This window comes from Primulina tabacum, unplaced genomic scaffold (assembly GCF_025594145.1).
Source record: "Primulina tabacum isolate GXHZ01 unplaced genomic scaffold, ASM2559414v2 Contig794, whole genome shotgun sequence".
Classification (NCBI taxonomy): domain Eukaryota; kingdom Viridiplantae; phylum Streptophyta; class Magnoliopsida; order Lamiales; family Gesneriaceae; genus Primulina; species Primulina tabacum.
The window spans coordinates 32993-53374 of record NW_027459915.1 but is presented as its reverse complement, the minus strand read 5'-3'; the positions used below and the strand labels follow the sequence as shown (position 1 = coordinate 53374).

Here is a 20382-nt window from a genome sequence, read left to right as displayed (position 1 = left end):
ACAAGTTAATGTACGGCCTTACAAATACCTAAAGATTGCACTGGATGGAATGATTTCAGTGGATTTGGTCTCAAATCCATTGTATCAGTTTGAGTAAAAAAAAAATGATCTATACTTTTCAAATCCTTTTATCACAAATACTTCGGTCCAAACACAATCTAAACTTTATTCAGTAGTTTTAAAGGTAGTTTCTTAGGGTTCCGGAGGTAGCTTGCATGTGTATAGTACTTTATTCAGTAGGTTAAATCAGTATCTCTTACATATGCTCAACATATTCGTAGGTCGAAAAAGGAAGAGGCCAAAAATCCACCGGTATCGACTGCTACATGAAGGATTACGGTGTGACAATGGAAGAGGCAATGAATAAGATTGAGGAAATGACTACAGATGCGTGGAAGGATGTTAATGAGGATTTCAAGAGACCATTTCCGTGTTCGAAGGAGGTTCTTATGATAATCCTCAACATCACAAGGGTAATAGATGTAATATACAAGAACAATGAAGATGGATATACTCAACCAGAAAAGGTTATAAAGCCCCTCATAGTTGCAATGTACATCGAACCCTTCAAGATTTAGACATTTCAAATCAATGTAAGCATTGTTTTTGTTTCTGTTAACTATGTTTGATCAAGAATGTAACCTTTAACTTTGAATAAAATTAATTTAAAATAATTAGTTGTATTGTGCTAGAAAATTATGTTTCCTCGTGTACTTTATCTAATGTTTAAGGAATTTTTTTCTTAAAAAATATAACCTCCTTTGGAAAAAACACATAATACAAAACTTGAGATCATGTGTTTTTATTTAAAGAATGTTACAAATCAAAAAAGATTTTTGACCAGGATCAAACACCTAATTAACTGCCCATTTAATATGAGGTGCATGCATTATTTCATTGTCATCAGCGTACATTTTTAATTGTTCATGAACCTGTTTGAATAGATTAATGCGTCTGTAAATTGGACAAATGTTTACCTAAGTTGTGTTAATTGTTATTTCCCAATGGAGAGACAATTCTTCAACTTAATTTTCATTTGATGATGATGTGTTCTTTTTCTATTTCTTATGTTGTTTAAACATTAGGTGCAAGAGATTATACTATTATTATTAGTTTCAAAATTCAATATTGACTTAATGGTCAATCATGGCAAAGATGTTGATGCAGTAAATATACAATGTTACCGAAATTAGTAGATCTGAGTGATCAGTCAATCCGTGTGTCTAGATGATCCTTCAGTGGTTCTCACAAGTAAACTTTGGGGGTCACCACCACCTATACACGAACAATGTTAGAGGTGTTTGAGGATACCCGGAGAAAACCTTCCGACGCTTAAGTCAGGGATCACTTCAAGAAATGTACTCCGGAAACTAGAGATTGTTTAGAGTAAAAAATAGAGTATATATACCTTGAAATGAGGATGATCTTCCGTTTATTTTCCAAGATTGATAATAAGCTTGAAGGTGTGACCCATTTCTTTTGGGTTTAATGACATTTTTTTTAGAGTTTTTCAACAAAATCATGTTTCTACACAACTATGAACATGGTAAACAATATGCGGAAGCTGTTCAAGCGTTACCTCCGGTCATCGAATAATTTGTAAGTTTTCTGTTTTCCTCCAATTGAAACCTTCTAAGCACTCCAACTATATTGGAAACAAAACATATATAGATTTCTTAAGCTTACATACCAAATGTTTACCATTACTAGAGAAGAATCCTTCAGGTTGTTTCATATAAACCTCTTCCTCTAATTCTCCGTTGAGAAAAGCCATTTTCGCATCCATTTTTAGTAAATCTAAGTCAAAATATGCAACTAATGCTAGATATGAAGAGAATCTTTCTTAGATACAGGAGAAAAAGTCTCCTTATAGTCAATTCCTTCCTGCTGAGTGAATCCTTTATCTATGAGTTTTGATTTATATCTTTCAATGTTGTCTAATGAGTCTTTCTTTGTTTTGAAGACTCATTTACATCAAATGGATTTTACACCATCAGACAACTGAACAAGATCTCATACTCCAATAAATGCCATAGAATTCATCTCTTTTTTCATAGCACTAAACCATAATTTTGATTCATTACAACCAATGGATTTTAAAAACGTTTCAGGATCATTTTCAGCTCCAATGTTAAAATCCAATTTTTGTAAATACACAACATAATCACTAGATATAGTTGATCTTCTAATTCTAGTAGATCTCCTTAGGTTGTTTGGTTGATCAACAATTTCTTGTTGTTCTTCATTAACAACTTGATCTACTAGATTTTCATCAGCGATTTTTGGAACTTTAGTAACCGGTTGCCTAACACTTGTTTGGTCTTGAGGAGTGTGAATAACGATCAATCTATCATTTGAATAAGAAGGGGTTGTGAATTATTGTGATCTTTCTAAAAAAACTATGTCATTTGAATGATCACTCCCACTAATCAAGTCCATTTTAAATAAATTTTGCATTTCTTGATTCTAAAATTCTAGTGTTTTGAGGTTTACAATATAATCTGTACCCTTGGATTTTGGGCATATCCGATGAAATATCAACTTATAGTTCTTGGGTCCAGTTTCTTTCATGTGAGTTACAAACTCTTATTTCTGAATGAAAATACCCCAATGGATATATGTTGCAAACTCAGTTTTCAACATTTTAATAATTCAAATGGCGTATTTGGAACAGCCTTAGTTGGAACTCGATTTAATATATACATATTCCCATGCTCTTGGAGAAACTTCGCAAACGGACAAGGTGTCTGTCCATTCTCAATGTATTTACCATAATATTCTCCACCGAACCGTTGTCTATTATTGTGTTTTTTTTTGGCTACGACAACGGTTTTTAAAAAACCGTGTCTTTCAGCTGGTTTTATTAGAGCTACGACAACAGTTTTTTAAAACGTTGTCTTTTCTTAGGGTTTTATATGGTTAACGACAACGGGTTTACAAAAACCGTTGTGGTAGAATTTTTTTTAAAAAAATTTGTAGTGTTATATACACTTGCAATAAAAGGGAGAAGAAAAAAGAAAGAAACCCAAACCCATTCCCACAGCTACGTCGCCCTCTTCCCCCCAAAATCCAAGCCGACGTCCGCCGCTTCTCAATGCCAAGGAAAAACGGCCGACCACCGTGCGATCTAGCCATCAAATTCAGCGACCTTGGTTCGCCAAGAAGACACCAGTATCTTTTATCTGATCGAGAGAGCTACCCATTGCACCACGCAGCAAAGAAAGCGAACACAGTCTGATCAAGAGAGCTACCCATTGCTTTACCTTTCCCTTTCACAAAGCATAAAAGCGAACACAGTCTTTGAGACCCTGCCCTCTTCCACCTCCGCGGCGGTGGCGCTTCGAAACTCCTGCTTGTTGTCAAAAAATCTCTCCGCCGTAATCGCGGAGTGCAAGCAGCCATTCTTAAGCGTTAATCTTACGGTTCACGAAGCGAGGTACCTAATTAAGTTTTTCCCCCCTTGTGTGGTATACAAAATGATGTCGATATGGTTTATTCCATTTTGCTGCATATGTATTTTTTCCACCCAATTTGATGCAATTATGATAAACAGTTAAGTGGGGGCTAAGTTGGACGGGTATAGATGTTAAGTGGGCAAATGATAGTTTGATAACGAAATGTAATTTATCTTTTCACAATTCTGCTGTGTAATCTTGAAGATCACAATATTATATACCGTTTATGGATATTATGCGGAAAGACATTGACATTTTTGTTGCATTCAATCGGCTTTATGAATTTAATTTGTGTTCCACGGTGATGTATTTGCATCTGTTGGAAGGATTCGAGTTGATATTTGTAATCACATGACCACTTTTATATTGTAGCGTAGGTGTTCGAGAATTTGCTTAAACTAGGTTTTTTTTTCCTTGCAAATTTTTGGCAAAACCTTTTTTTGTTGATATTTTCTTTTTCGATAAAGCATGTATATTTTTAGTGAGACGAATTAATAATGATGGTTGAGAGGGAAACTAAAACTATATATATATCTTTTATTGAACAAAAGTAAATATTGAGACAAATAAAGGTTTTACTCTAATTCTAGTTGTAAGCACATAGTTTTTCAGTTTCTTTGACTCCTAATTTGGTTGTTGGATATGAAAGGTTCATGCTGTGATGGGAAAGAATGGATCTGGGAAGAGTACATTCGCAAAGGTCGGTGCCTTTTTCGTGGTTTTTGTGATTTAAAATATTGTAGTTTCAGACGCATATAAAGAATGAGTCGAGAATGTTATATTTCTTGTCGAGCTCAAGTTTTAATTGCTTTATTTTATTGGGCTGAATTGAGCTCATACAAGCTGATTATATGAATTTTGGGTTAAGAACAAGTTTGAGTTATTCTCATTGAATATAAATCCTTCAAGCTTGTACTTTAGCTAGTCTGAGCAAGCTTCTTTGATGCGGATTTGAGCGGTAATTCCTTTGTTATGGTTGTTTTTCAAGTGTAGTTGTGTCACGTGATGGGCCTGATATGAATTTTTCATTCTTTATGTGCACAAAATTGAAGGTGACAGTGGGGTAGGAAATTTGCTTACTTTCAAGTTTACAGTCGGTAAAAAAGCTGTGGCGACGGTTTCTTGCAGGTATGTTTCTGCATATTTACGAAATAAATTAATGTCATTTTTGATAAAGCCATCGCCACAAAATACAACGAATGAAGCTATGTAACACGAGCATTGTTGATAGATTCATCACAACATTGATGTCTAATTTTGTTGTTTACAACTCTTTTGAACACCAACTTAATAGTGTTTGTACAATTGTTTGAAGGATTTGACTCATTGATGGGTGGTTAGTGATACGTATAATGGACAAAGATTGGATGGACAAAGATTGGATGTCAAAGAACAGGTTGTTACATGAATATGAGGTTGGGGTGGAGTATTTCTTGCAGTTTGCATCGCGAAACGCTAACAATCCGAATGCAATGCCTTGCCCATGTGCAAATGTGGTAATCTAAAGACGAAAGTTATTGACACTATAAGGGCTCATTTGTGTTGTAATGGTATAGATTTTAACATATCATACATGGATTTGGCATGGCGAAAGATCTAAGTTCGGGAACTCAATGAATGATAGTGATCGAGTAGGGCAAGATGAACGCAAATATTTTACCGAGGAACCTATAAGTATGGTACATGGTGCATATTTTAGTTATGCTAAGAATCCAAACCATTCCATAAGCTACTTGAAGATGCCGAGAAACCTTATATCCTGGATGTGTTAAATTTACAAGTTATTTGCACTTGTGAAATTATATAACTTGAAGGCAAAATATAGTTGGAGTGATAAAAGTTTCACTGATTTACTTGGTTTGTTTGGGCAAATGCTTCCAGATGACAATGAATTGCCTTTATCTTTGTATGATGCAAAGAAAAGCTTATGTGCTTTAGGGATGGATTATGTGAACATTCATGCTTGTCCTAATGATTGTATCTTATACCGGAAGGAGTATGAGGAATTTACCAGTTGCCCTATTTGCGGGATGTCAAGGTGGAAGTTGGGTAAAATTCTACGATAAATGGAGGAGTTCCTGCAAAGGTCCTTTGGTACTTCCCACCTATTCCCAGATTTCAAAGATGTTTCAGCAGAAGGTGATATATAAGGAATTAACTTGGCATGCTGATAAAAGAATTCGTGATGGATACTTGCGTCATCCGGCTGATGCACCCTCTTGGAAAGTAGTGGATCACAACTGGCCAAATTTTGCTTCCGAGCCAAGAAATCTAAGATTGGCCATATCAGCAAACGGCATGAATCCACATAGTTCGATGAGGTACTGCATATAGTTGTGGCCAATTGTGATGATCACTTACAACCTTCCTCCAAGTTTGTGTATGAAAAGAATTTATGATGCTCACTTTGTTGATTTCTGGTCCCAAACAACCGGGAAATGATATTGATGTCTACTTAGCACCTCTAATTGACGAATTAAAATTTTTATGGGATAATGGTGTTGATACATATGATGCATATCGAAAAGAAATGTTCTCGCTTAGAGCTGTGTTACTATGGACGATCAATGATTTCCTGCATATGGGAACATGTCAGGTTGTATTGTGAAAGGATATCATGCATGTCCAATATGTGGTGAAGAAACATATTCGACGAGGTTGAAGCATAGTAGAAAAATTGTGTATACATGTCCATAGAAGGTTTCTTCCTACAAGTCATCCATATCGAAGGCAAAAGAAAGCATTTAATGGGAACCAAGAGTTTAAACTCGCACCAAAACCATTAACTGGGCATGAAGTTTTAGAAAGAGTTGAAAGAATTAATTATCACCTGGGAAAAATGAGTGGGAAGCTTCAGTTGAAGGTAGGTGATGAGAAATCATGTTGGAAAAGAAATCTATATTCTTTGAACTTGAGTATTGAAACATCTACATGTTCGACATGTTCTTGATGTGATGCATATTGAAAAAAATGTTTGTGAAAGTCTCATCGGTACGTTACTTGACATTCCAGGAAAAACGAAGGATGGAGTTGCAGCAAGACCAGATCTCATGGAGATGAATTTGAGGACTGATTTGATACCAAAGATGGGGGAGAAAAGAACGTATTTGCCAGCAGCCTGTTATACTCTAAGCAAGTCTGAGAAAAGAAAATTTTGCAATTCTCTGTTTGGAATAAAGGTCCCTACGGGTTACTCATCTAATATTAAAAACCTCGTGTCGATGAAGGACTTGAAACTTGTTGGCCTTAAGTCACACGACTATCACACTTTGATGCAACAATTGCTTCCAGTGGCCATACGAGGTGTCCTACATAACATGTTAGAGATACTATCACTCAGTTGTGTGGGTTCTTCAATGTGTTATACAATAAAGTGATAGATGTCTCAAAGTTGGATGAGATACAAAGAGAGATTGTGATGATATTGTGTTTACTGGAGAAATATTTCCCCCCATCTTTTTTTGATATAATGATTCATTTAACCGTTCATCTTGTACGCGAAATAAAATTGTGTGGACCGGTTTGGTTTAGGCATATGTATCCATTTGAAAGATTCATGAAGATATTGAAAGGCTATGTGCAAAATCGCAATCGGCCTGAAGGGTGTATAGCCGAACGTTATATTGCTGAAGAGGCTGTGGAATTTTGCTCGGACTACATGTCTAGTGTAGATACAATTGGTATCCCATCAATGCATCGGAGAGTACAACTCACTAAGCCTCTGTCTGGTTCAGTAATGCACTACACTAGTGATGATGAGTTGAATCAAGCACATCGTTATCTACTGGAAATGATGTTGACGTTGAGCCTTATATCGAGTAATTTCTTTGACTTAGTAATACTTTCTGGCTATTCTTTTACATTCAATTGGTTAACTTATCCTTAATCATTTCATCAGGGAACACATGACATTTTTGGATGCAAAATTTCCCCATAAAGCAAAGTCCAAAAGGTGGTTACAAGATGAGCATAACCGAACCTTTATTAACTGGTTACGTGATACTGTAAGTTGTCTAAATATCAATATCATGGAGTTTTTTTAAAACTTAGGGTTAAATTTTAGCACTTTGTGAAATATAGGTTGCAAGTGCAGTTGGCAATTCCACTCGTGAAATTTCAGAAAAATTGAAGTGGGTAGCGCGCGGACCTAGCAAACAAGTGTTAAAATACTCTAGTTATTTGATTGATGGGGTCACTTATCATACAAAAGAGCGAGATGATGTACGAGTTGTGCAAAATTCCGGAGTAAGCTTAGTCGCAACGACAATGCAAGTTGCTAGTGCAAAGGATAAAAATCCAGTTGTGTCAGACATGATTTTTTATGGAGTTATTCAAGAAATATGGGAACTTGATTACCAAATGTTTCAAATTCCAATGTTTAAATGTAATTGGGTTGAAAATATTAACGGTATTAAAGTTGATGATCTTGGTTTCACGTTGGTAAACCTGAAGAGAATTGGATTCAAGTCTGACTCTTTTATCTTGGGCAGTCAAGCAAAGCAGGTGTTTTACATTGAAGATCCTCAAGATCCTGCATGGCATGTTGTACTTGCAAGTCCCACAAGAGAGTATATTCACTACATGAATGGTGATGAATTGGAGAATGATGTATCCCACTATCAATGTTTTACGCGAGGGTTTATATCAATGGATGTTGATGGAATAGATGAAAATGAACCTCCATGCATTCGTGAACATTGTGATGGGTATTGGATTGACAATAATTAAGTGCAATCCTAAATGACTTGAACCAGCATGATAGGTTACATTCCTTTGCTGTTCTGCATATTACATTTTCATGTAGAAAGAAAAATAAAGAACTGAGTACTAATTTTTTTATGACATGCATTGCATAATGCATTTTTCTGATTGCCTAACAAATTGTAAATGCTTGCAGGATGTCAAAGAACGAGAAGCCTAAACAGAATACTGCATATTCTGCCAATGACAATAGTTGTGGGGGCGAAACAGTTTTGGAATCTACAGAGACGGAAACAACAAAATCATCTAGAGGCCGTACACATTTGGATAGGCTTGTTAGGCAAAGGGTTCATGGAATCAGAAAGGATGTGAGGTTCAATAAATTGGGACAGCCAGTTGGAGAATTTGCAGGTGAGATGCAAAGTTATATTGGTGTTCTTGTTTGAGAAAAGGTAAAGATAAGTTATCAGACTTGGAAAATGGTTCTAAATGATGTCAAAGATTTAATATGGGAATCGGTTAATGTAAGTTATAATGTTTTGACTATTTTAATTATTTTTCATATGGTTATGATATGTTTAATGTTATGGGTTAATATGACTTCTACAGCTGACGTACAATGTTGATCAAAGCTGGAAGAAGGGATGTCTGAACTCTGCAAATAACAAGTGGCGACAGTTTAAAGCTTTTCTCACTCAAAAGTTCATTTTTAACAAGCGGGATCACACTGAGGATTTGAAAGAACCACCTACTGGGTTTGGTATTACACGAGATGATTGGAGTTCATTTGTAATCAGTCGCTTGTCTGATGACTTCATGGTAAGATTCTTAATTTGTTACTTTCAAATTAGTAGACCATAACAAATTATTTCAATTGACATATGATATATGTGGGCAATTTTCAATTAACTAGAAATTGCGTGATGAACAAAAGAAGAGAAGAAAGCAAAACATATACCCCCATCGTATGTCTCGGAAAGGATATGCACGTTTCGCCGACGAAATAGTAAGTATGAGAAACTGAGTTAATTCGAAAAGTTTACTAAGTCCATGCTATGTGATTTTTAAATTTGTTGATAACATACATATTGTTTGTAGGCAGATGAGTTATGTGACGATGATGATATAAATCGAGCAATTATGTGGAAGAAAGGACGGGTCAATAAGAAGGGTCAATATGAAGGCGATGAGTTGAAATCGGCAATAGAAAAGATTGTAAGCAAACAATACATGAAAATGAATAATTTTTATTCATTATAACTGTTTTTAGTAATTATCTTGTTCTTTTGTGCATGACAGGATGGTTATGTGCAACAAAAATCGAGGGTACGTTGCAATATGAAGAGGGAAAAAATGATATCCTTACGAAAGCTCTGGATTCATATGAACATTCTGGTCGTGTGAGAGGTGTTGGAGGTCATATCACTCCAAGCATCTACTTTAATATTGGTAGAGTATGGAAGAGTCCTTTTGGTGATGACCATATATTTCTTAATCAAACAAAGGAGTTGATGGAGGCAAAGATATTAATCTCAAAACAAGATGCACGAATCGCAGAACAAAATGCACGCATATCAGATCAAGATGCACGCATACAGAGACTTGAAGAAATGTTCAAAAAGGGTGCAAGCAACTTTGACATTGAAGAAAAAGGTAGTTGCTCAGTAAAGTTGCATCCCATGAGTGACGATAAAATCAAAAAGGGTGCAAGCAACTATGCAACTTCGCATGATGATGACGTGAAAACTTTGAGCAATGCTGAGTTTCTGCAGGTATCTGATTATTGCAATTGTCCATGACTATGATTTGTATCAATTTATAACATGATTATTTGTCTTCTAGGGCAAGCCGGTTGCATTGGCATTGGAATCTAGGACCAACATTGTTGCCTACGGTACAATTGTCCATGTCAATGCGGATGATAAATTATTTCATGGTGTTCCATCACCCATTACTTGCATGCACGTATCCATTGATAATGCTGTGGAAAAATTAGCACATTTATCATTTCCAATTCCAAACGAATGTGATACTGTTGGTGATGCTGTTGGAACACATGTAGCTTGGCCAGCACACTTCGTAGTAATTCAAGATGAGGTAAATGTCAATTTATATTTAAATTTAAAGTATCATAAATAATTCAATATTGCAGCTAACATATGTACATTTGCAATGTTTAGAAGCTTCAAAAGAAGAAAAATGTCGACCACAGAAATAAGATTGGTTTGTCTTCAAGTGTGCCAAGATCTTTACATCTTTTGTATTGTTATTGTAAACGTGCTCTAACCGATGAACAAAATTTATCACTGCTTTTTTATCATGATTTATTTGACGAGAGTTACGAACTACTTCTGCACCTTGAAGACATCATTCCTTTCTATAGTTTGGATCCAATATCTGCCAATTGTATAGTTGTGTACATGTGGTAAATCTTCTTCTTTTGTTTGTTGACCACTTAAGCTGTATAAACTTAATTAATTTATCATATTCACATTATTCTGTTGGAAATTGTAAGCATCTGTATAAAAGAAAAGGACAACAAGACTGACAAGTTTATAGTAGTGTCTCACGATCTTAATTTGTTTTCCACATTGCTTATCCACTTCATCCGTAAAAACCTTAAAGGCTTCATTTTTGTTATGAAGCATGTAAATATACATGTATCGTGAGTAATCATCAACGAAGGAGATGAAATATTTCGGACTTTGCATGTCCATATCTGGACAAAACATATCTGAACGTTTGATTTCTAATATTTATGTACTCCTCTTCACACCCTTTTTATACATATTGGTCTGCTTTCCCTTTATGCAGTCCACACAAATATCAAAATCGGTAAAATCTAAGTACTAAGTATTCCATCATTCACTAATCTTTTAATCCTCTCTATGGAGATGTGTCCCAATCTCCTGTGCCACGATATAGATGAATCTTCATTTATAACACATCTTTTAATACATTTTTGAACATGCATAGTGATATTATTATTTTGTAAAGAAATAGAGAAAAGACCATCAATCATTGTACCATTTCCAACAATATTTGATTTATAAAATAAATTTATTGATTTATCCAAAAAATGAAAGGAATAATCAATGGGGTACAAGATTTGAAAGTGAAATTAAATTCCTAGAAAGACTAGGGACCTAAAATGTCTTTTCTCATTTTAAAATAAAACTACTATCCAATATAAGGCAACAAGTCTCAATAGCCTCCAAATGCGAAGACATCTTGTTTCTCGAATAGATGTTCCGCTCATTTTCTAGAGGTTCCTTAGGCTTTACATACTCTACAAGGTATTTGTAACATGAATTATAGAACCAGAATCAATCCACCATGTGTTATAAATCATATCAATCATATTAGATTCATAACATACAAATGAAATATGAATATCTTTCTTTTCAAACCAATCTTTAAATTTATGTGTCTTGTCCTTTTACAGAATAATCACTTGGATTCTTTCTTGATTTCATGTTGGGATGGAATTATTCATTTCCCTTTATTCTTTCTTGATTTCAGGTTGGGGTGGAATTATTCATTTCCCTTTTTCCTTGACTTTGGCCTGTTTCTTATACTTTCCTTGTGTAGTCATAGAAGCATTATCATTTTTTTCTATTAACAACTTTTTTCCTCTTGAACACACATGATCATTAATTCATTTATTGACCACTTATTCTTATGTGTGTTGGAGGAAATTTTGAAGGGTCCATATTTTGTGGAATAGTGCATAAAATATAGTGCACAAGAAAAGTTTCAGACATTTCCACTTCAAGTGTTTTGAGTCGAGCAGTTATGTCCCGCATATTCATGATGTGCTCTCGCACACCTCTCACACTGATGAGCCTTGATGAAGAGAATTCCATAATTAGGAAGACGGAAAATACCTTATCTGAAGACTGAAATTGTTCATCAATAGCATTTAGAAATTCTTTGATATTATTATGCTGATCGACGGAACGTCGTATATCAGCACATATTTTGGTCTTTATGAACATTACTCAGAGTCGATTAGATCACTCCCATTTTTCATAAAGATCAACATCATCTGGAATGTTGTTTTCAACAATAACAGACAGTTCGTCTTTCCGTATAGCATATTAATCAATATCTTACACCCTAATTGAAGAAGAATTCTTTATTTTCATATTTTATAATTATCGTCCTTCAGTTCGGAAATGTCACATTTCATATCAGAAAAAATCGTCGGTTGCATAACTGCATAAAAATACAATATACTTATTATTATTTTTTTAATTTTTTGAGGTAATATCACGTTTTACCAATGTAAATCACGTTTTAAAATTTTAGTGACATAAAATTTGCATGTAGGCTAAACTTTTAATTCAATAAGATTTTTCTAGAACTTTATGATAAAACTATCAAAATATGTTTTCTTTTAACTCCTGCGGGAAATTATTCGATACACATTAACTTACCAAATTTCGAAAACTTGGTTCCCAAGTATATACAATTTCAAAATTTATATTAGACTGGGTGGTTGAATGTAGACTACTTTCTTGTACATATTCATGATGTACCTATACTACGTTGAATTCATTAATTTCTTTGTTGAGCAAAAGTTATCTTGCGTGTAATATTTCTTCCAAATTTTATTGATATCCTATACTTAAGTTTCAAAATTATTGAATATATTGTACTAGATTTTCGAATTTCGTGTATTTATTGAAAATTCGAATACCATGTATAATTTAATATTTTCTAATTTATTTTTTTTACAATAATATCATAATACATTTTTATACATTTCTATATTTAAATAAATAAGTACATGGTCAAAAATCGTGGTTCTCACGGGTTAGATTTGTTCTGCATAAGTATTTCAGAAATATTGGCAAGTCTACGGTCTTTGGGCCGAGGAACCGATATTTCTCGAGAAGGCCAATTGACAAAAACCAGTGGTTTCAATGGAAGCCGTCTCATCAAATATCCATGAACTACCATGACAGTAAGAATCCATCTTACCTCAAGTCAAGAAGATCAGAACTTGGGAGAAAATCTGTTGAACATGTTAGACATGAACACGTGAGCAAAGACGAGTCCAAGAGGTAAGGACCAGGTAACGAGAATTCGATTTGTGCTTCTTGCTAGGAGGGAGTTTGGTGAAGCTTGGAGAGTGGCCCATCATAAAAGGTTTCTTAAGCTACTCATTTGGACACAAAAAGAAGGTTATTCATGGAACGAGCTGCTTCTAGGAGAAAGAAGCTTAGCTAGATGAAAATCAAATCTAAATTTGGTAGATCGGGTACGAAGAACAAATCTAGTGATGAATATAATGAATCAATTAGCGAAGAAGATGTGAAGGAACTGCAAAACACTTGACTTTTGTGTGAGAAAGTTTTAAGTCTCCATAGATTGTGATACACGCATTGTCATATTTCTAGAGAATTTCAAACTAATGAAAGAAGAGCCCAGGGAGTTAGTGCATAAGGAATCACTGCAAGAAGAGATAAATAATAGTAAACTCCTAGAAGAAGGCTCGGGATTGGTCATCAAAGAGAATGGGTAGCAGGTAATTCCAAGGAATGAAATAAAGAAATGTTTTGTTCCTAAAGGAAAGATTTTTTAGAAGAAATGGAGATGTAATCATATTGATGGTGAGAAGAAGAGAAGTATGAATCAAAACACAATGATTCGAGGGAGTCAATTCAGAGACATGGTGGAGTCCACGGGATTTGGGCCGAGGAACCGACACATCTCAAAGAAGATGATGAATTTTAAGCTAAAGAGACAACATGTTACTTGTAAAATCTTTTTACTAGACCAAGAGGAGTGTATAATCCCCAAAGGAATTTAACTCTTCAAAAACCGAAGGAATCCTGGATCATTATCAAGCGTTCTCGGGATATCATTCATTGTACCTAGCTCAAAGATTGGTAATCGAGAGTAGTAATGACTAAAATTATTTTCAAGGAATTCGCTGTAGTTGCAACAGCCAAGGAAAGAACATATTTCCAGTAATTGTTGCCCAATTTAGAATTTCAAGAAACTCGAGACACGAAAATGATACAGTAATAAAGTATGGATTAGTCCTACAGGCTATCAAAGAAGTTGAAATGTACGTGATCTTACGGATTGAGGTTTTGGTTCCAGTGAGTTGAAGAAAATGAAGAACAGAAGGGAATTTAGAGCTTGCTTTATGGATTTCTGAGACGAAATGAGTGTTTAGGCCATTCAATTGCTTTGATTCCAACACCACCACCAAATCACCGTTCCATCATCAAATCCCAATCCAACAACAACACTCCACAATACTTCACAGGAAAAATAAATAAAGCAAGCCTAAGATGTAAAACACCGATTCTTTTCAGGAGATAAGAATTTTGATGCTAAGGCTAATTTTGGGATAAATAAACCAATGATCTAAAATTTGATATGATACAGATATCAGATAAAGATCTAAGATTTGATATGATATTGATATCAGATAAAAATCTAATATTTGATATGATAATTATCCTAGATTTAAAGTTTAATTTAAAAGTTCAAACGCGAGGATAATACACAATCATGATAGCAGTCACATCTCTATAAATAGGAGAAGCTCCCATTCAGAATTTACACCTCATTTACACATCAAATTTTTGGTTTTGCTCTCTAATTTTCGAAATTCCCTTCCAAAAATTCTGCACGAGTTATCAAAATTCTTTCCATGTTCAGAAATTCGTTTCTCTCGCTCGGGTAAAAAGAATCCGATCTCCACTGTTCAGAATATGCTTTCATATGTTTATAATAACATATCCAAATTTCAGCCAAATCAAACGGTTAGTTTTTTGTTTATAGCCTTCGTAAGAAAACTGCTCATATTCTGCGCGAAAAAAAAACATACCTACGGTTTTCCTCCTATAAACAGGATAAAACGACTTAAAACCCGATCTTCACCGTTCATAACTTTTTCGACGTACTTTTGAACATACTGTGAAAATTTGAGCCCGATCCAACGGTTCAATAAGGCACAATGAATTTTTCAAGACGGCTGATTTTTCGGGCGATGGTGTACCTGCGTCTTCGAAGTGCCAGTTGCACGATTCTTCTATGGTTTTCGAATTCTTCATGTTTTCTTCCAGGTCCAAGGTAAGTGGGTTTTTGTTATACTATAATATGCACATTTGTCCTTCATAAGTGCGCTTTTGTTATGTATATATTCTTTCGTAAGTGAGTTTTTGTTGCCACATCTTTTCTTTGAAGTGTGCTTGCGTTTAAAAAAATTATAATTTATGTACGAATCTCCCTTGAGTTTTTGAAAGTTCGTTCGAGCATAATTCCTTGTTCATTATATATTTTCTTCAAGATTTGTCAAGTTATTATGTTCAAAGCACTGTTAGGATTCAATTGGATATGGGAAAGGATTTCCGAACTATGATCCTTATACGGTGGGATGGTTACCGTTGTACGGCTTCACTCCATAGAGGATTAATATATTGGACATGACCTCACTCTTTAGAGGATTATTATATAGGAGACTGATATCAGGAAACCATGGAAATGAGATGACTTTCAGTGCTATATGAGTATGCTAAACAAGTATGATGTACGAATATGATATGTGATGACATGTTATGATTATGAAGTATGAGTATTCGTTATTATTCAAGTTACGATATGCTATGTAAAATTTGAATTCAAGTATATGTATATGTTGTTTCGTGTCTCGAACAGCCCCCCACTTGCTGAGTATTTCCCAAAATACTCACCTCTTACTTCCTCTCCACCCATATAAGAACGAAGAGCAAATGGATGAAGATGAGCAAGAGCAATTTTGGGGATGGTAGAAGATCCCGAGTTATTCCAGAAGTTTTAAAGCTTAGTTTAAGTTTATCGCTTCCGCACTATTTAAAACATTTTTAATTAGTTTATTTTGGTATTTAAGTTGTAAAGACGATTTTTTTGTTGATTATGAGAAATAAATTGGTTTTGGTATATACTGTACTACAAGGCTTGTTGTTTGACGATTATGTGATTGTTGAGCAACGTCGACGTCGACTAACCCCGGTCTCGGGGCGTGACATTTAAGTGGTATCAGAGCCGCCAGGTTTATAATCTAGTTGGGGAAAATTTTACCAGAAGGATAAAAAAAATCAGACAGATTTTTGCAAAGAGCCGATCTAGTCTCCTTCAGAACGACCCAACGAGTAATATCCATAACGAAGTTGAGAGGCATTGTCCGAAAACGCAAAATTCCTTCGTTTAGGCATCTAAAATCGCGTATTTCCATTTTAGAAAAGTTCGTATATCCTATAACTTTCTGAAGAAAATTACAAATTCGATTATGTCAACTGTTCTGGAATTCTCTCAACGTTTTCTTTCAATCCATATGTTTATCTCCAAACCTTCCATTTTTGGAAAATTTCTCGAAAAATCTCGTTCAACGCATTTCTTGTAGTGTTTATCGGATTTTTATGGAATTAGATTAAAGAAACAATTAGCATTGACCTATATTGTTGGGATTGTATTTATCTGAGATAAGCTGACATAAGCTTCTGACTTAAGATGAAATATTTGATTCGGGGACAATAAATTATTAGTATGTGAAAATCTGAGATAAGAGTTATAAGTTTCGAATATTCTAATGTAGAAGTTGGTTTTGGGTAATAATTAAATGTGTGAACATTATTAGGGTTCTTAAGAATGCTAAGCGTTAACTTTAAATATGTATGATTTTGGAATATCTTGTTTAAAATGAAGTTGGGGGACAATATCTTAAGGTTAAGAAATTTATATTATTTTGGAATAACTAGTAGATTACGACCTTATGTGAATAAAATAAGTGATGAGATATTGCTGGATATTGAGGAAAATATATCATAATAAGTTTTGACTTTTGTTACGGTACTAAGAATGATTCAAGGATAAAGTCATTCAATAAAAATAGTTTATGTTGGAGCTCTCTAAGATCATTATCTTGTTGAAAGTAAGATTTAGCACAAGAATTAATTGAGGATTAATTTTATTCGTACAAGGTTGAATAAAATTTTATTTTATGACGACTGAGTTATAATTTTTGAGATTTAAATCAATAGGCTATAGATTGATATTGAGTTAAGTTCCAAGATTTTATATGGGTTTTAAGTTTTGAGGTATGTAAATATTGGGTTACTGTAAGTTGTTGTAGATTCAATGATTCTAATAATTCTTGTTCAATATGAGTATTATAATTGAGGTGTAGCAATATAAGTAATAATAAGAAAATATTGTGTTACAAGTATAATTCAAAGTATGAGTAAGTCAACACTTTAGTTATTAAGATGTCTGACAAAAATCATTAGGATGTGATTTAGGAATTTTAGATGATTTTCTAATCATACTGAAAGTAAGCCACGTGGGATAAAGAATGCGAGAAGAATATTCTTATATTCAAAGATCAAGCCAACCCAAGTTTCGAGAACGAAACTTTCCATAAGGTGGGAGGGATGTGAAACCCCGATTTTTTTCAGGAGATAAGAATTTTGATAATAAGCCTAATTTTGGGATAAATAAACCAAGATCTAAGATTTGATATGATACTGATATCAGATAAAGATCTAAGATTTGATATGATATTGATACTAGATAAAGATCTAAGATTTGATGATAATTATCCTAGATTTAGAGTTTGATTTAAAAGTTCAAACGCGAGGATAATACACGATCATGATAGCACTCACTTCTCTATAAATAGGAAAAGCTCCCATTCAGAATTTACACCTCATTTACACATCAAATTTTCGAGTTTTTGCTCTCTAATTTTCGAAATTCCCCTCCAAAAATTCTGCACGAGTTATCAAAATTATGTCCATGTTCAGAAATTCGTTTCTCTCGCTCGGGTAGATGGAATCCGATCTCCACCGTGAAGAATATGCTTTCATATGTTTATAATAACATATCCAAATTTCAGCCAAAAACGGTTAGTTTTTCGTTTATAGCTTTCGCAAGAAAACTGCTCATATTCTGCGCGAAAAAAAAACATACCTACGGTTTTCCTCCATAAACAGGATAAAACGACTTACAAACCCGATCTTCACATCATAATTTTTTCGACATATTTTTGAACATACTGTGAAAATTTGAGCCCGATCCAACGGTTCAATAAGGCACAATGAATTTTTCAAGACGGCTGATTTTTCGGGCGATGGTGCTGCTGCGTTTTCGAAGTGCCAGTTGCACGATTCTTCTATGGTTTTCGAATTCATCATGTTTTCTTCCAGGTCCAAGGTAAGTGGGTTTTTGTTATAATATAATTCGTACACTTGTCCTTCGTAAGTGCTCTTTTGTTATGTATATATTCTTTCGTAAGTGAGTTTTTGTTGCCACACCTTTTCTTTGAAGTGTGCTTGCGTTTAAAAAAATTATAATTTGTGTACGAATCTCCCTTGAGTTTTTGAAAGTTCGTTCGAGCATAATTCCTTGTTCATTTTATATTTTCTTCAAGATTTGTCAAGTTATTATGTTAAAAACACTGTTAGGATTCGATTGGATATGAGAAAGGATTTCCGAACTATGACCCTTATACGGTGGGATGGTAACCGTTGTACGGCCTCACTCCATAGAGGATTAACATATTGGACATGGCCTCACTCCTTAGAGGATTAACATATAGGAGACCGATATCAGGAAACCATGGAACTGAGATGGCTTTCAGTGCAAAATGAGTATGCTAAACAAGTATGATGTACGAATATGATATGTGATAACATGTTATGATTATGAAGTATGAGTATTCGTTATTAAATTTGAATTCAAGTATATGTATATGTTGTTTCGTGTCTCGAACGGCCCCTTCACTTGCTGAGTATTTCCCAAAATACTCACCCCTTACTTCATCTCCACCCAGATAAGAACGTAGAGCAAATAGATTAAGATGAGCAAGAGCAATTTTGGGGATGGTAGAAGATCCCGAGTTATTCCAGAAGTTTTAAAGCTTAGTTTAAGTTTATCGCTTCCGCACTATTTAAAACATTTTTAATCAGTTTATTTTGGTATTTAAGTTGTAAAGACGATTTTTTTGTTGATTATGAGAAAGAAACTGGTTTTGGTTTATATTGTACTACGAGGCTTGTTTATGTGATTGTTGAGCAACGCCGATGTCGACTAACTCCGGTCTCGGGACGTGACATAAGACACATGTACGTGGGAAAAGAGTCCAATTGAAGTGCAATGCATGCAAATGGATGCTTGGACTGGGTGAGTGTGACCCAAGTGAATTGCAACAAAAAAATATATTATATTTTATCTTTTGGTTTCATTTGCTGACATATGATGGATTCCTCCTTAAACAATAGTATAAAAATCTGATTTTACTTCGACAGGCGTTACTTCGGCAATAATAAATTACGAAGTATTACATTACCAATAACTTCAGTAATAACACAAGCGAAGTAAAATAATATATTTTACTTCGGATGTTTAAAAACACGGGCTTCACTGTATTTTTTTATTATATTTTACTTTGGCATATCAATGTTGATGAAGTAAAAAATTAAGAAAAATAAGTTCATACTGAAGTAAAAAGATGAACCGATAAGTTTAATTAATTTAATATCGATTATATCATATATCCTTCAGACGAGCTCATTTCGATCGATCCACATTTTCCTTCAAAATTAATCCTAATTTCAGTCTTCTTCGCTTCGAACCACGCCGCGCCGCCTCCATTCCATGCACCGCCGCCGCCGTTCCACCACCGAGAGAGAAGAAGGCGGGACGAACAACACCACCACTACCACCACCATTCCAAGCACCGAGAGGGAAGCTGCGACTAGAGATACACCACGCTTCGAACCACCAACACCAGCGCCGTTTCACTCACCGAGAGGGAAGCAAAACACCACCACCACCACCGTTCAAAGCACTGAGACGGAAGAAGCGACTGAGATACACAATTGCCGTCCTCTACGCCTTTGTTTCTTCTCCATTTTGACTGGAATGATATTGCTTTACCTGTGTTAGTCCGTCACCAGTTTCCCGAGGTATGGTATTTATTGGAATGATAATTGGTTAATTTCTTGTTGTCGCCTTGTTTGTCCGTCTCTGGGTTCCTAATTTTCGGCACATGTGAGAGTAATTCAAATCAAAATTAATCAGGAACAATGTTGCTTTATTTTCATCAATAGGTAGTGTTCTTTCATTTTTTGTGCGTTCAAGAAATTAAATTGAAAATGACATTATTAAATGTAATATTTTCAAGTTTAGATCAAATTTATTGTTATATATTTCTGGTATTTTGCTG

General features: G+C 34.6%; 2 protein-coding genes and 1 long non-coding RNA gene across 4 annotated transcripts; all 3 read left to right on the top strand.

Annotated features, from left to right (window-relative positions):
* The first annotated feature begins 3953 nt into the window (after window positions 1-3953).
* LOC142535023 (uncharacterized) lies at window positions 3954-8620 on the top strand. 2 transcript variants are annotated; one of them, XM_075641666.1, is made up of 3 exons: window positions 3954-4155; window positions 4508-4583; window positions 8353-8620. In XM_075641666.1, exons 1-3 carry the CDS (start codon window positions 4098-4100, stop codon window positions 8600-8602), a joined length of 384 nt encoding a protein of 127 aa, XP_075497781.1. In that variant the 5' UTR covers window positions 3954-4097; the 3' UTR covers window positions 8603-8620. The 2 variants fall into 2 exon arrangements, 1 of the variants encoding a protein (XP_075497781.1); XR_012817317.1 differs by lacking the exon at window positions 3954-4155 and adding an exon at window positions 4272-4413 and having other exon boundaries at window positions 4515-4583.
* Window positions 8621-8751: 131 nt separating this feature from the next.
* Window positions 8752-9489, top strand: LOC142535025 (uncharacterized). Its single transcript, XR_012817318.1, has 3 exons — window positions 8752-8975; window positions 9255-9371; window positions 9456-9489. It is a non-coding gene; the product is annotated as an uncharacterized LOC142535025 (long non-coding RNA).
* LOC142535022 (uncharacterized) lies at window positions 9487-20073 on the top strand. The gene is made up of 4 exons (XM_075641665.1): window positions 9487-9928; window positions 9999-10253; window positions 10337-10581; window positions 19773-20073. Exons 1-4 carry the CDS (start codon window positions 9668-9670, stop codon window positions 20071-20073), a joined length of 1062 nt encoding a protein of 353 aa, XP_075497780.1. The 5' UTR covers window positions 9487-9667.
* Window positions 20074-20382: the final 309 nt, after the last annotated feature.